Source organism: Ptychodera flava, chromosome 20 (genome assembly GCF_041260155.1).
Source record: "Ptychodera flava strain L36383 chromosome 20, AS_Pfla_20210202, whole genome shotgun sequence".
Lineage (NCBI taxonomy): Eukaryota > Metazoa > Hemichordata > Enteropneusta > Ptychoderidae > Ptychodera > Ptychodera flava.
The window spans coordinates 11,486,544-11,502,922 of NC_091947.1; the positions used below are offsets into that span (position 1 = coordinate 11,486,544).

General features: G+C 37.2%; 1 protein-coding gene across 3 annotated transcripts; it reads left to right on the plus strand.

The window, feature by feature from the left end:
* Positions 1-4,813: 4,813 nt before the first annotated feature.
* LOC139120030 (alpha-adducin-like) lies at positions 4,814-13,956 on the plus strand. Of its 3 annotated transcripts, none has more exons than XM_070684045.1 (8): positions 4,817-4,898; positions 7,256-7,329; positions 7,866-8,021; positions 8,605-8,835; positions 10,253-10,396; positions 11,692-11,790; positions 12,144-12,329; positions 13,552-13,956. In XM_070684045.1, exons 2-8 carry the CDS (start codon positions 7,267-7,269, stop codon positions 13,615-13,617), a joined length of 945 nt encoding a protein of 314 aa, XP_070540146.1. In that variant the 5' UTR covers positions 4,817-4,898; positions 7,256-7,266; the 3' UTR covers positions 13,618-13,956. The 3 variants fall into 3 exon arrangements, with proteins under 3 accessions (XP_070540148.1, XP_070540146.1, XP_070540147.1); XM_070684046.1 differs by lacking the exon at positions 4,817-4,898 and adding an exon at positions 5,656-5,695; XM_070684047.1 differs by lacking the exon at positions 11,692-11,790 and having other exon boundaries at positions 4,814-4,898.
* Positions 13,957-16,379: the final 2,423 nt, after the last annotated feature.

A 16,379-nucleotide genomic window follows, 5' to 3' on the forward strand; every position in this document is an offset into this window, starting at 1 on the left:
CCGTAGAATACATGTAACTCTTAAATTTTGACAATTTTTTGTACTTTTGTTTCATGTATCAACTGGTGGGGGGTTGGGGGTGGAGGGGGTTCGCAGCACAGGGAGCGTTCAGCTATTTTGCCAGGATGCGCTGGGAAAGCCAGCGAGGGGATGTTGTCTGAAATTGGAAAACTGCAAAGGGGAGACATACTTTTCAAACAATACAGAGGATAATCACGTGATTTTCAAAAATTCTACTTTGTCAGAAAATCTTATTTCAGTGTACCGAAACATCCCAGGAAATAAATGTGATTCTCTATGTGTTTTCATTCTCTGAAACAGGACACCGTGATCGGAAGACGAGCACTGTATTACATATTCGACACGTGAATGGTTGTATATGTTAAGTGTAATTAAAGTAACTGTGACTTTTGATTATTGTTTTTCAGGATTTTGTGGCATATATCATCAACAGTTTCTGGGTGTACTTCCCCATAGCGTATTAAATGAAATACCAGTACTCAGCTTGTTGACAGTGACTGTATATCTGTGTCCTTCGTTGTTAGTGTTAATTCAGGAAAGATACCTCAATTTTAATCTTCAACAATAACAATTAAAGCACATGACACGTTACATCGACAATACTATAGGTATCTCAAAATTCCATAGGAAGTAGACCAGGAAACTGTAGTTGATACATGGAACAAAAGTACAAGAAAATTGTCAAAATTTAAGAGTTACATGTATTCTACGGTTACACAAAAGAACAAAACTATGGAAGTATCGAAGCAATTTCCTGTGGCAATGGCGTGCAGCGGAGACGTCATCAAATATCTATCGTCTTCTGAGGAGGGGTCATCGAAATGTTTTTGAGTGCATAGAGGGTTTATTATTAAACTTTATTTCAGACAAGTACAAAGACCGTCCATAGAACAAAAAAGCTACACAGTACACCAAAAAAGTACAACACCAGACTACCTACAAGAAAGTACAGACAGATTACAAGCACAATTAAAAAAAACAGGAACCCTGAGAAACAATAAGACTAACGATATAGAAGCTGTCTCCAATAAGATTGCAATCCAGAATACCTACAGTCAGAAAAAAGTAAAACTCTTCGAAGACTATTGTCGGTACATTGCAGTCTCCGGACAAGACTGTACACAAGTCTTCATCTGAAGACTTAAAAAATAGTTTACACGATTTTCAACAAAAGGCAGCTGAAATACTAGCATTTCGCGATAAGTCTAAAAACCAGCGCAAAGCATTATTGTGACAAATATGCAGGGTACGAATGGACGAAACATTAAAATCACACCAAAGTTGAGCACAATAGATGTGATTACAGAAAGTATTAAAAAGTCGTGACTTAACACTCAAACAGCAATTACGAAACTTTCTCAGAAGTAAGTTTGTTCTACCACATAATGCCCTACGTTGGGAGGCGATTTCATCATCATTTAAGTCTAATGTAAAAACATGACCAAGATACACAAACTTTGACACAAAATCAATACTATAACCCCTAAGGGTAATTGGTTGAATAATTCTACATTTGTTTCGAGATTTAAAACACATACATTTTGTTTTTAATACATTATATTCAATATCATTCTCTTCAGCAAAATTCTGAGTAGTTTTCTTAAACCCTTGATAGAGGGCGCTGCTAAGCACATTTCATCTGCGTACGATAAATGCTGTCGTAGGATGAAAGGCAGGTATTCGTTTCTGAAAGAGATCGGTGGTGGCGCGATTCTGAACATGAAAGAAAGTTACGAAACGTCTGATCATTCCGTAAGTATCAATCCGTGCAGTGGTGGAAGGAAGACGAAAACTTGTTTTTGAAATAGTTTTCTAAAGTCCCCTTTCGTACTAACCTTATGTAAACAATAACAATGAAATATTCACCATTAGCTTATCGCTTTATCTATTTATATCTGTAGCTTTGTAAATTCATGGTTCTACACAGGTTAATAGAAAACGTACATTAGTTTTGCATCTTTTAAAGTTAAACGGAATGGAATTCCGTAAATTCTTGATCGGATTTGTATTATTTGATGCAGAGTCGATAAAAGAGATTGTTTCGATTTGCATCAATGATTCTCGTTGTAATGATTTAGAGTCTTATAGACAGAACTCGGTAGAAAGTAAACCAAAATTTCGAGACTTTTTGTTTGAAATGCATACGTGCATCAGTGCAGGCAACAATAGGTGAAAGTCGGGGAGTTATTTTTTTGAAAGGATGGGCGTATACTTTTCGAATACTCTTGGGAGTAAAATTATTCTTCTAAGATTTTGGTTCTTCTGAACTAGTCGATTTTGTACATTTTGTGCATGCAAGGGTGAAAAAGTGCAAAGGAAACGAGACTAGAACGCGTATATCCGTTTTTACATGGCGTTTTACAAAATATATGCGTTATTCAAACAAGATCTAGTTCCCATCGGCCTCCTTCTTTGATGAACACGGGTAATGCACATGGCAGTGAAAGTCTCATCAACTGAACACAGCAGCAGATCCGGTAAGAGTAACTCGTAATAGTTACCACAGAAGCAGCCATTAAAGACAAATGAAAACATTGAACACATATTACCTGGTCATGAGGGCTATATAGAGCCCGTTAGCCCGAGGGGCCGTGCGTTACCAGAAACACATCGCTATTCCTCGGCCACGCACGGCCACGAGGGGTAATTAACAGGCACTTTTCCCAGTGTGGGCAAAAAATATTCCGCAAGAAAATAGTTTTTCAAAAATACCCTCTGACGCCACTTTTGTCGATTGAGTGGCGAATAGACGTATCTATTTTCTCGTCACGTTACGTGTTTTGGCGAATCGCAACAAAGAATGACCATGTGGCGTGTTAATGTTGCAATAGTTTTATGGTATGTCTGTCAGTAAATGCGCTTCAGTTTGCTCATTTGCACACGCCAACAGATTGCAATACGGGTGACGAATGGAGATTTTTTACTCGCCTATAACTGGTTGGAATATTACGTTTATTTATGAGCACTCTATCATGCAGGGTCATCAATATGAGGAATATGAAATTTCATTATGCAGAGGAATGATACTATGATAATGCCCCTTTACATGTTGAAATTTACTCTTCTCTTTGACGTTGCTAGTCTACTTAGTTCGGTGACTTCTTCTCGGCAAAACCACCGATGAGAGTTTTACAAGTAGTGTCTTGTGACGGAGGTCTTCAAAGATGCCAATCGTTGTTCATTTTTCTATGAGTCACAATTTCAATCCTGGTTAGTGGTTATGTGTCTTTATTGTATGTATTTTCGTATAATGTGAGTTTTCTTTATGTCGGCTTGCAAGTAGGACAACGTCACTCATTTGAGGTACCACTTTCAGGAAATCGACACTGTTGGATAGGTTGTAACGTACAGTACCAGACTGTGAAGAGGCATGTAATAAAATAGTATTGCCCAAATACATGGGTTTATGTGCCGTCGTAGCGGGAGACAATTTGCCTTCCTGGTGTCGGGCAAATTGTCACCTGCTCTCGGGTACATAAACGTATGTACTCAGGCAAAAATATATAATATTGAACACGCAAATGAACCATGGAGCACAAGGCTTTGCCTTCCGGAGAGAGAGAGAGAGAGAGAGAGAGAGAGAGAGAGAGAGAGAGAGAGAGAGAGAGAGAGAGAGAGATCACACTGGGATTTTAATTACACTTACATTTATCACAGTTGCACTTTTCTTTGATAAATACCGTTTCTAAGGAAAGATATCTTTTCCGATAATATTTATTCTTCCGAATCTCATGCAAATATGCAGCTACAAATTTCATTGAAAATGATATCATCTTCATCAGTGTACATTTCTCTGATATATTAATGTTCCTGTTTCTTACAGTTCCTAATGATTTGATATCTTTTTTGCTGTCTCCCTGAATTTCTGTACTTTCCTAAGTACATTGTATGTGAAAAGATTTTACCTTGTTCATCGAATTCCGCACTGAACTGAGACTAGGACTTCCATTTTACGCACAACCCTGTCTTTTAAAAAAATCAATGTCCCGGGAGAAAAACGGGGTCATGAAAACAGCCAAATTACACTAGCCGTGGTGCCTAGACCTAGGGGGGGGGCCGGGAGGAGAAGAAAAGAGAACTGAAAACGTTTTGGTCAGGGCCTCACAGCCTCTCACGTGCACAGCTCTGTTGCTTCCTAACCAGCTCGTATCAGCCAGTATCCCCACTACTCCAGTCTCCGCCAACTGTGCTCAATCCTATCGTGCATATTAATACTTATACTAATATTAATACTGGTCAGATAATAGACGCAACACAGTAGCAAAACTTCGCTAAATTATCAAAGGACAAATAAGTTGCACGGCGAAGGAGGAAAACAAATCGTTACAAAACCAGTGCTAAAATAAGACATAGACACCAAAGCTGCAAAGAAAGGTTGGTAGTATAAATCTTTATTAGCAATACATATCATAGTCAAACGTATTAAAATAAAATAAACCATAGCAATAAGAACATTGTGCTTAGACACCCCTACCCCGTCCCTACCCCTGGAGACGGATTTTTGTGCGAGGCCCTATGGTATGACCATGGACGCGTGTCAAGTCTTCATGTTTTTGATATTATGTAGTTACGCAACATGTCTACAGTTTAATGCAGGGGGCTTCACACACTCAGTAGTGTCTTCAAAAATAGTGCGCGATTCTACCATGTCTATAAACAACGGACATAAATAAGTAAATAAGTCTTTATGTCGCCTTATTACAAACCAACTGATATTTCACAGAAATTGGTAACCACAGGTTTGTTTATGTTAGGGTATTCAAAGTAATTTCAGGAAAAAAATTGATCGACGCCGTGTTTAATCTCTTGACAAACCGTCACCACCTCAAAACTCATTTGCATAAAAATCACACCTCTCCTACAGCGACAGACGCAAGGTGAGTTCCTGCACTCTCTTTCCTATATTGCTCTACTTATTTCTGCCGAATGCGTTCAAGACGAGACAACTCTACTGGCCCGTATTTCGAAACCTGCAGGCAGAGCACTTCACATTGATTTATCCTTCTCTTTGGCAATGTTTATCGGCGTCTCAAAATTAATTGTAAAGATCCTTCAGCATTCAATATTTCCGAATCAAAACGTAACCGATCGATCGAAAGAATTAAGAAGAATGTAAACGTTGTTGTAACATAGTGTTCCTAACGCTTGGTGGGATGTCCTTAATACCACATCCGTTGCAATGATGTTAAACGTAAAGTTTTTACTTCTTTTAGAAGTGAATGACCTATTGAAAACTAAGGTCAAGAATAGATCGCGCGTTTGTGTCATACTGTTTATTGTAGTACTTATATGACCATGAGGTGACAGACATTGATAAAGTTCAAGTGTGCATATGTTCTTGCAGGGCGACAGGAGACAATTATTATTTTAATAATCTATTCCAGCAAATACTTCAATGATTTATTTTTCACAATGATAAATCATGGACCGTATAAGCTAGGCAGTAAGTATTTTACATTAAACATGGACGTAAAATGTCGATGCAACAGGGCAGCAGTCTGCAATCACTGGTTCTCGCACGAACTAATCACATCTGTTCTCATTATCGGAGGTTGTGTAACGTTCAGAGATAAATATGACAGAGCAACCGCTGACCTTTCCAAACCTGAGGCGACCAGTGAAAAGCCGCTAAAATGTGTGGGGAGACATATTGCCGTTTGAGTGACAACGAGAGGTAATATCGAGACCGATTGCTCCGTGCCAATCGGCCTATAAAATGATCATGAGTCTAGTCCAAAACTCTCTCCGCATAAACAGAGTTGTCTGACTTAAGGTAGCTACATACCTTTTAGACACTTTCAGATTTTTATTTTTTTCTCAATTGAACACGTCCCAAACCCCAATAAAGTATACATTTTCTGAAAGCCCTGATATAGAGCTATCCGACCAAGCACAGTACACGGTCATTATTTGCATAAGAGTCACGTGACAAGCGTTTTGCTGAACCTTCCAAAAACCGGTTTTCCCGCCTTATGCAAACACGCTGCAAGATTTCCGGTTGGAATTTCTTCATTGACAAGCCTTGACAATATTCTTCAAAACCTTGTCTGGGATTTTCTTTAGGTGCCTTTGTTTTTTTTTTTTTTTAATGCGCTCTTAAAGGTGTTAGATGAAGGTGCTTTTCAAGGAATTTTAATTATCACGCCATATAATTTGAATGGAGCCTCCGGGAAAAAAACGCAGACACGGTTTTGAAGGATATTATCAAGGCTTGTCAATGAAGAAATTCTAACCGGAAATCTTGCAGCGTGTTTGCATAAGGTGGGAAAAACCGGTTTTTGGAAGGTTCAGCAAAACGCTTGTCACGTGACGATTATGCAAATAATGACCGTGTACTGTACTTGGTCGGATAGCTCTATATCAGGGCTTTCAGAAAATGTATACTTTATTGGGGTTTGGGATGTGCTCAATTGAGAAAAAATAAAAATCTGAATGTGTCTAAAAGGTATGTAGCTACCTTAACCTATAGTAGTGCTTCTGATGTATTTGGCCATAGACCCTAAAACAGCGAGTCTATGGTTAGTGCTTGCCTGTGTGGCTTGTGGAAATGGTTTGGATACAGTCCGCGCATGTCAAAAATACGGCCTTTCATGTATTGTAAACAAGCTTAGACGACGTTATTTGGCAAAAATGGCATTTTTTTCAGTCAGTTTCTGGTTAGTATTTCAGCGTTTTCATAATACAAGTGATGAAGTTCACCGAATCTTACCACGTACGGCCTTCTGCTTTCGGAAACTCGTCCAGTCAGGCTATACGTCTTTGGACTTCCACGATTTCTTGTTTGATACTTGAAAACCGAAGACGCTTCTGCATTGTCGTAAATGATAGGTCGGACACCACTAAAAGCTTAGTAAAAAATATAGCGCAGTCAGTATAAACACGGCACTTTTCACCAAAAAATCCTGACAAGCAGTTGACGTCTTGACTTTTACATGATGACGTAATAAGCAGACAATTGTTTTGGCGACGGGTCGTTCTACAAAGGAGAGTTGGTAAATTTGAAGTGAAATTTACGATTTACCGGTTCATGTTGTATCATCCAAAAATATTTTGTTATGTTCAGGCATTAGAAAAATCAGTGACGTAAAGATATTATAAAAATACAGAATAAAAAAACAACAATGGCTATCGAAAGTTTTAGCTTCGAATTTTGATTGATTCTTGGAGTTTTCAGATAATTATTTGTCTAACGTCGAAATTTTTTATTTCTGTCGGTTGTTAACCTGAACTCAAGACTTCGAAAACATGTCATCGTCTGAAGTTTTAAAAGGAGACTTTGGGAAGATTTTAGAAAGTTGTACTGGAATTGTAAGTACTAGATATTTTTTCACATAATATAATATATAATATTTTATAATATATTATACTTTATATTTTTGAGTCTCTTTAAATTTCCAGTTTGATGCTGAGATGTGACACTGTGAATATTGTTAAACAATTACCTCCAACGAAACATTTTTAGTTCTGAAAAATGACGAGTAAAGATTGCTTTATTTGCAAAGATATCGAGGACACATTTCCGTGTGTTATATTTCAATGTACAAGGTGAGCTTCAAACAATTTAGTCAGTGAACTTGATGTCTGTTTAAACGCCGGCTCGAAAAGGCCAGGGATCGGAGGTGTTCGGAAGATTATGAGGCGTTTCTGTCTTTTGTCTTCTTTTGACATTGCAATCATTATATAAATATGTTGCTGGACTATTGGATTAAGTCCGCACGGGGGTTAAAAGCCTACTGGAGGAGGAAAACTAACTGTCTGCATGAATATCACGTCCAGGAAAACGCACAACAAAAGCAGGCAAATAAAGTTAAAATTGACATTGTTGTACTCTGCATTTCTCGCAGGCCGGTCCTCACCAATACAAGTTTCCAATATGTGATGATGACTTGGATGGACTTAACGCCAGTCCAGAAGAGAAAGAATTGAGATGCAAATTAGCTGCAGTCTACAGATTGGTCGATTTCCATGGATGGTCAAACAATATCTTTAATCATATAACAGTAAGTTTACATGGTCCGAACGAAGTAAGATTACTTGTTGAGTACAGTGTTTAACCTATCCCTTGCTCTATACTAGTCACAATATCTGAAATTCCAACCTTCCTTTATTAAACCCGCCGACAGCGGCCCTTTTCTCAAGTTACATGTACATTTCGCGAAATTTTCAAAAAAAGTAAATCATATGCGATATTAACGGCACCACTAAAGTTTGCGTGGGCTCCGCGTCACACGTATACTTAAAACCTAGTTAGGAAAGACATAGTAGGTCGCGCAAAGTACAATGCAAATATAATGGTAATTAGAGGTTGCGTTTTCCATCAGCAGGTGTTTTACAAAACAACGAATTATGATAAAGTATGAACGCAAATTTAATTCAAAAGCATCACTTATAAAGTAAAACTACTGAGTAAGTATGCTACAATTGAATGTTTCACCATGCGATCCAACATGCACTTTTCATTTAAATGTATAACATGACTGTTTAAAATGTTATTCTCGTACACCCGAAACAAATTCTTCAACAGTTGACCAGAACAAAATATTTCAAATTTACTAGCGGATGATCACTTACTGTTTCATACAGGTCACTGTGTCTGAGGACTGTAGGCAGTTCTTAATCAATCCATTTGGACTGATGTTCTACGAAGTCTCAGCTTCCAATTTGATCAAGGTTGATCTTGAGGGCAACATCTTGGAACGTGGCAGCACTGACTATGGTTGCTTTCTCCCGGGTTGGTTGCTGCAGTCTGCAGTCCACGCTGCCAGACCGGATTTAAAGTGCCTCATCCATGTGCACACACCGGCTGGAACTGCTGTGAGTATACCCCTTTAAAGTTGCAGTACGTCATCTTACATTCAGTTATCATACTGGTCGTGTTTACACTTATGTATATTGTGTCAAACTTCTCAGTCAAACGATCTTGATAGATAGCTGACCTTTTTAACAGTTTAACCTTAATATCGCGCTTATGTCTCATTTATTTGTATTTAGCGTGTATTGCTTGTAACCTTGAATTCTAACGGCTTACAATAATTTTGCTTGTTTGCTGTTAATAAGTCGTCCCGATTATAAGCTATTTTACCAGAACTTAACCCGGGCCACAGTCTACATTCAGTCTGGCGGTATGTAACTTTAACCCTTCATCATTTATTGTTGTCAAAGGGTACAAATGAAGTTGCCCAGCAAAATTTAATTCAAAGTCTTAAATTTCTGAGCTTGGCGATCTAAACTATGCAGGCGACACAGAACCATATTTGGACTCATAATATCTTGCAAAATAATAATTTACTGCAGCTACGTTCCCCTGTGTCATCAGGTAATGTTATTTGTGCCTTTTGCGGCACACTAGAACCACATTATAGATTTACCTTCTTGATGCAGAATACTCTGTATTAGTAACAAAGAGGAGCCCAGCAAAAGCCTGGCTGTGTTCCTACTGATTTCTAGGAGGTGAAATTTACGAAAAACAATCTTTCAAGGTTTTATCTCGTAAAGCAAATAAAAATAATCATCTCGTAAGCACGAGAAACTTTCTCGTGAGTAAGAGAAACTATTGCTTGAGCAAGACAAACTTTCTCGTTAGCAAGAACAACTATCGCGTGAGCACGAGAAACGTTCTGTCTTACAATATTCACAGCCATAATCTCCCAACCGATTGAAACGCAAAATGGAATACTGGGGTCGACCCTCGTCGTTTTAAAAGCGATTATGACATCAGTCCAAAACATTTTCAATGGGGACATATTCGTCAAGATATGTCAAAAAATCTATTGAGAAAGACGAAGTCACTGGCATCGTATATTCGTGAGTTGTCGCTCAGCAGGAGATAAACGAACTTCTCACAGGAAGGGAAGTTATGAAAAATTGTGACTTGATTCATTTGCGGAAATTCCTTCTTTGTTTAAAGTTCGCGTAGATCTGGTAATACTTCGCGCCCTTTTTATTTTCTTTAAATGCCTAAAAATCTTAACGTTTCTCTACTACAAATTACATTATATATCAAACAACATAGATAGATGTCTATATGCAGTGTACATGCTTTCATTTCCCTCTTATCAGCCGTCTCTTTTATTTAAGGTTACACTTTGACATATGGTCTCAAAACGGCCTTGTCAGATTCGAGACAGGCACAATTTTCGAATAGATCCTGTATACTATGCAATCTGAGGTTGGTAATTTTGAACTTCTCTCCATGTTGACTGAGATTTTTCAAGAATAATTTCCTTTGTAGGTGTCAGCTATGAAATGTGGGTTTCTCAAGTGTTGTCAGGATGCACTGATCGCCGGCGAAGTAGCTTACCATCCATACGGCGGGTTTAACATGGATGAGGCAGAAGTGAAGTCGATTGCCGAAAATCTCGGACCCACTGCTAAGGTACAACCATTACATTCTTTATAAGACTCGGTACGGTTTTGTGACCAATTCGAATAACTTCAACCTACTGATGTTGTCGTCAACTATCGCCGTTTAGAATGATGAAAGGGGTTTATTTGTTCTTTGCTTTAAGTTACTAGTAGTATGCGCCTCGAAAGTGAAAGACTTAGACTAATTTGCTCAAACTTTCCTGGATGAACTTTACAACGATTCTCTTCCAAAATCAAGAATAAAAATCAGGGGTCCCTGTGCGAAAGTGGAACGAGGGGAAAACTTTCCCAATCATTTGTTGATATTTGACATTTTATGGTTGCATATAAAATATTCGATTTTCGAAAAACTAAGACAGTGAAGGTTTTTCTTACTCCAAGAGCTTGACAATGAGCCCCAAAAGTGGTAGACGAGAAAATAAATCGAACAATTTGAGAGTTTGAATCTGTTTCCGAGGTACGTTTTACACTTCTGTACGTAACGTACTCTTTGAAATCAAAATGATCACGTCTGTAATGGCTAGCTTGACAACTCAAAAAGATGGGGTTCAGTTGGTCTGCAAAATCTAGTCTTTGTTTCGGACTATGCGAGCTAGGAAACAGAAGTGTTCACAGAGGCTGAAACCCAGTGTTAAAATATTGTAAACTATAATATCAGATACACAATATCCTTACGAGGATGTGTTCATCGTGAAAAGGCCAGTTACATTGGTCTTTACCAGCACACATCGGATCACGAGCAGGCCAGATAGGATGTGTGTGTCTCAAACATTTACCCATCATCAAAAGTATGAATTGAATTTACAGTAGTTCATTTTACACAGATGCTATAATTTAATATACTAAACCCGACTGATTATCAAATGTAGCTACTAGAGTGCTACTGTTTGCGCATATAAAACTCTTGCTAGATCTGATCATGAACAAAAATGTCTATTTGGTTAATGCATTAGGGGACGCGATGACAGCACCGACTCAGGGAATGCACATTTTCATGAAATCTTACAAATGATAAAATTACTATACACATGACGATTCACAAACAAAGAAGTGATGCAAAGAGATTATATCATTGTAGCAGATAGGATTTTATGCATATTCCACACTAGGCAATCGTCAATTAGGTCACTGGTATGATTTATCGAACGATTTCTGCCCATGGTTATTCGCTGGTTTACGTTAACCTCCCGGTATGCAATGCGAAGGTCAACATCTGCAAGATTATTGTATTGAGTTAGTCATCACAACACCGTAAAATTGATCGGAGCTTTACACTTTCTCACCTTTTATGATGACTTGTTGAAGGTCTTGATCTTGAATAATCATGGCTTGTTGGTTGGTGGAGAGACTATCCAAGATGCCTATTGCAGACTTGTTGATGTAATGGCTGCGTGCGAAGTTCAGGTAGGAAAAACGTACATTATGATGTTGGGAGAGAACAACCTTGAATGTCCAGAGTGCTTTCACGTATGCACAAAGACAAGAAGTACATGCGATCCCATACGTGAAAATTGCATTCATCATGCATAACATGTATTGACATGACATGGCAATGCCTTCTTTTCATTTTTTGAAGTTTCCCTGTAACTTGATGAGGCATGTTTTATCCTCCAGCATGTCGAACACCTTCGTCGTGGTGAGTGATGAGCAAATGTCGAACATTATGTGACAATACTCTCTCTCTCTCTCTCTCTCTCTCTCTCTCTCTCTCTCTCTCTCTCTCTGTCTCTCTCTCATATATCTGGTATATTTGACAGGTTCGTTTAATGGCGTCTGGCAATTTAGACAACGTCATTTTGCCAGAAGAACTAATGCTAAACAAGGTGCAAAATGTTCTCCATCGTGATCGTAAAGCTGGCGGCGGAGAACTCACCAAAGGTGACAAAACAATGACAGTTAAAGAGATGCGATTTGAGGCTGCAATGCGAATGTTAGACAACATGGTAAGAAACACCATACTGGTTAGAACTATACAACATTGTATTATGGTTGAATAAAAAATAAACTGTCTTAAAGCGGCAGTCCTCAATCCCTGGCTTTCGCATTATATCTTGTTTACATTGACATATATGTGATTAAATCATCTGTTCTCCTTTGAAAGTTGTGTTCAGTTAATCTGTTTGTCCAGAGATAAAGTTGATAGCAACCCTTCGCCTTCAAGGAAGTTCAAAGACGATAATTTATGTACATTAACCAATTTCCACAGTTTAGATTGTGTTTTACGGCACAACAGTTGCGATTAGGCTTTGCCACAGTTATTTAGGAATTTTGTAAGTTTTGTCATTGAAACTACAATGAATGTGTGACTGACTGACTGACTGACTGACTGACTGACTGCCTGCCTGACTGACTGACTAAATAAATAAATAAATAAATAAATAAAATAAAATAAATAGATAAATAAATAAATAAATAAATAAAAGTAATAAATAAATAAATGAATAACATTAATCGTAGGTGCACCGTAGGCATTGTCCGAGACGCGTGACTTTGGGGATAACATAAAAGCGGAATTCACAATATATAAAGCGCATTTGTTTCAGTAAAAAACTAACATAGGCAGCTGCGATCGCTTGATGATAAGGACAGGCAAGTTAAAATTTTTGCAGTATTTTTTGCCGCAACTTGCTCAAATGTTATTTAAGGATTATAACATTGACATTGAGTAGCAAATACAAATATACCACGGCAGAAGTCTTTTTTAACCATAAACAGGAAATAATCGTAATTATGACAAATTTTATTGAGTGATAGAAATTCTTCAAATGTGATTAGTTAAAGATGATAATAACAACTAGTTGGTAGCACTAGAATGTCTGAGTTAATCGAAGACCCCTACATGGCCTTAATTACACAATGAAAATGGCAAAAGTAGAGTCGTGGTTACTCATCAAAATTTGACAAATTAAATGCTTGGCAGTTTCCTTACTTATCTCTAAAACGCTGATGTTACATCCATGATTATGATATTTACTTTGATATTTACTTATAGCCACCGTGATGATTAATTTGAGGTACAGTAACACTTTCACATATAAGTATTATTGACACCTGCTTATTTATCGATTCATGTTGTTCAATGTAATGTTTGCGGACTCTACAGCTGAATGTGAGGTGTCCAGGGAATCAAACCTATCCCTTACTCATTAATTTCCTTCATTGCAGGGCTTAAAGACTGGTTACAAGTACAAGAAGATGCCAAAGTCATTTCTTGAGAAGAGAATATCATGAACGAGTAGCGAAACCTACCTGTACGAGGAAAGATAAATATGAATTAAAATCTTTTCCGTTTCCGATATTATTGATGCTGACGTATTTCACAGCCGACATAATTACTGAAATCATATCCGGATAGTAAAGAAAATATTCAACGTGCAACGTCCCCAGATGACTCCTTGGTGACGGTGTTATTCAATTTACGTTGTGTATCACTCTGATACTACACATGTTGGCAAAGGTATTTTCAATGTAAACAGAAGTCAAGAGAAACTCGTTGGTGCATCGACATGTAAATTTAATAAAGATAAATTCAAGTTGTGTGTCGAAAATAAAGGTTCCCAACTCACTTCACTTGTGTCGTTCGGTTCTAGATATTTTTGATTTCCAATGATCACATCTCAGGAAATTTACTGGAATTAGTATTCGTAGAATGCAGTGCGTTTTGATGTTACGACCTAAGTGTACAGAAATGACAGTATGAGAAGGAAAACATGAAGCCTATGGTGACTGTGAGAATTCAAATTACTGTCAAAACTTTCAAATATGCAAACGACACAAAGGGCATTCATTTAATTTTTGTTGGTGTTAGACCATAGGAACGTACTAAATTACGAGAAAATACACTAATTTTGCTGTTCATCAAACTTCACCAGTTTAATTGAAGCAATTTGTGATGTAAGTGTTGCAAATCGTAGTAATACCCATGTAATTCACGACACATTATTAATGATAAAAGCTAAAAAAATAACTATACCATCTGGTCAATGCACTTGATAACCATGCTACAAAATCCATATAAACTTTCATATCCCCATACAGTAGCCATATCGACATAATAGTAGCGGGTACAACTCAAACCTGCATTGCTACAAAGTAAGCATGACAATTAATATGTGATATCTCTTTCAGTTGATATACAGCTCATTACTTGACTTTGAAAATATGTAGTTTACGAATTATATGTCAAGATTATGCACATTTTACTGTAATCTTCTGCAAATTTTAAGTTTTAAGCGGTGTTTATTGAGTTGCAGGTTTCGCAATTACACGAAATAGTAAACAAGGTTAACGTGTTTTGTCATAATATTTGAGTCCCCCGCAACAGATCTTTCGAATTCGTGCCGCAACATTCGTGAAACACTAACTATTAAAAACGTTACAAACTCAAGTAACTTTGTACCTCGTACTTATGGCTACTATATGTTTGAATATATGTTTGGAATAGACCATAAAGCCTAAAAAGTGGTGGTCAGAATGACAACATGCCATTTTTCACTGTGATCGCAAAAAGTTACCCAAGAAATTCTGCATTATTTTTAGGTCGACCCGAATGTTTTGTTATGTCAAAAACAACACAACTTCAAAACTTAAATGTTTGCTCGGCAGACATTTGTTTTTACAACTTACCTATTGCCATATGGTCTGCCCATCAATGCAGGTGCAGCTGTCAAATTTAAATACAATCGAATGAACACAGTACATACGACGGTGAACAAAACGTTATTTCAGTATTCACAGGGTGGACTTCACTGGATAGTTAAACCGTGAAGATACGAGGGAAAGAACTCATGAGTGTGTTACAATCGGTTCACAAAATAAGTAAATTACAACACCTTTCAGTGACATCAAATTGTGTGTAAGAAAAACACGTGTAAGCTAGCATAAAGCTATCATTACCAAAGAATCTCTACTTCTACGATACAGTATACATATTTTGATCATCAAATACAAAAAAGTGCATACATAAACCAGAAATAAACACCTTACAACATAAAAGAGCAGAGTGAAAATATTCTCTATCGGTATTACATCACCCATTGATGGATGCTACAAGTAAATAGCTAGATTGTAGAAAATACAATTAAGTAAATACCTTTCGTTGATATATAATTTTTCCTCATCTCAAACATTGTTAGACCTATATTTAAAGTCGGAAAGACTCGACTTCATCAATGAAAAACTACATGACAACAAGCCACCTCAAGTTCTGTTAACTGTTGGTTCTTCACACTTTTTACACAAATTTCAAGTACATTCAACTTAAATCTCAGCTAACTACTCTGCAGGCTGAGTTACAAAAACAAGAAGTTTTCGTATAGCAACAAAGCAACACACGTACCGTTTAGAGGATTTATTTTCCAATGTTATGTAATTTATGCCTATTTACCAGAAGACAAGTGTCTAGGAGCAACAAGGTTTTTATGAAAATCTGCCTGTATCTTTCCTTGCATGCTATAATAATTTCTTTACCTTTGCTAAGTTGCTAAGTTAAGGATATTTTTCCATTTCAATCATCAGACGGTAGTAAATCTTTATTGAAACTGTAGGATTACAATTATTAAAATTAATAATTTAATTATAACTCCCTACCTAAAATGAATAAGTTTGACAATTATTTTAGAAATAAGAGCCATCAGATACAACTCTAATAATTGTTAAGGAATATACCACATCTCACTTACTAATAAATCAAGAGGGAAATCTATTGGTCGTCTTCAAAGAAATATTATACACACAACTTAAAAGACGATATGGCTTTATCGGAAAGAACGTCCTTATATCTGTAAAATGTTTCAAGCTCATCTCGCGTTCCAACTGACCTCATTGTTGGTCAAACATATGTCACGGTTAGCTCTAACACAACCTGTAGATAATGTGAATCATTTTAATCGATGGCAGGTCACGGCTGAACAGTGAACTCCTATCCGTTTAGAAATGATAACTATGCATGACATAACGACAATTTAATGCTATATGAAACGTTAAACAGCTGC

What these genes read in the sequence shown, in the direction of transcription:
- LOC139120030 (XM_070684045.1), top strand. Translation starts at nt 7,267, where the DNA reads ATGTCATCGTCTGAAGTTTTAAAAGGAGACTTTGGGAAGATTTTAGAA. An exon ending in ATATCTTTAATCATATAACA is followed by an intron (nt 8,022 to 8,604) that starts GTAAGTTTACAT and finishes TGTTTCATACAG; the next exon opens with GTCACTGTGTCTGAGGACTG. An exon ending in TGGCTGCGTGCGAAGTTCAG is followed by an intron (nt 11,791 to 12,143) that starts GTAGGAAAAACG and finishes TATATTTGACAG; the next exon opens with GTTCGTTTAATGGCGTCTGG.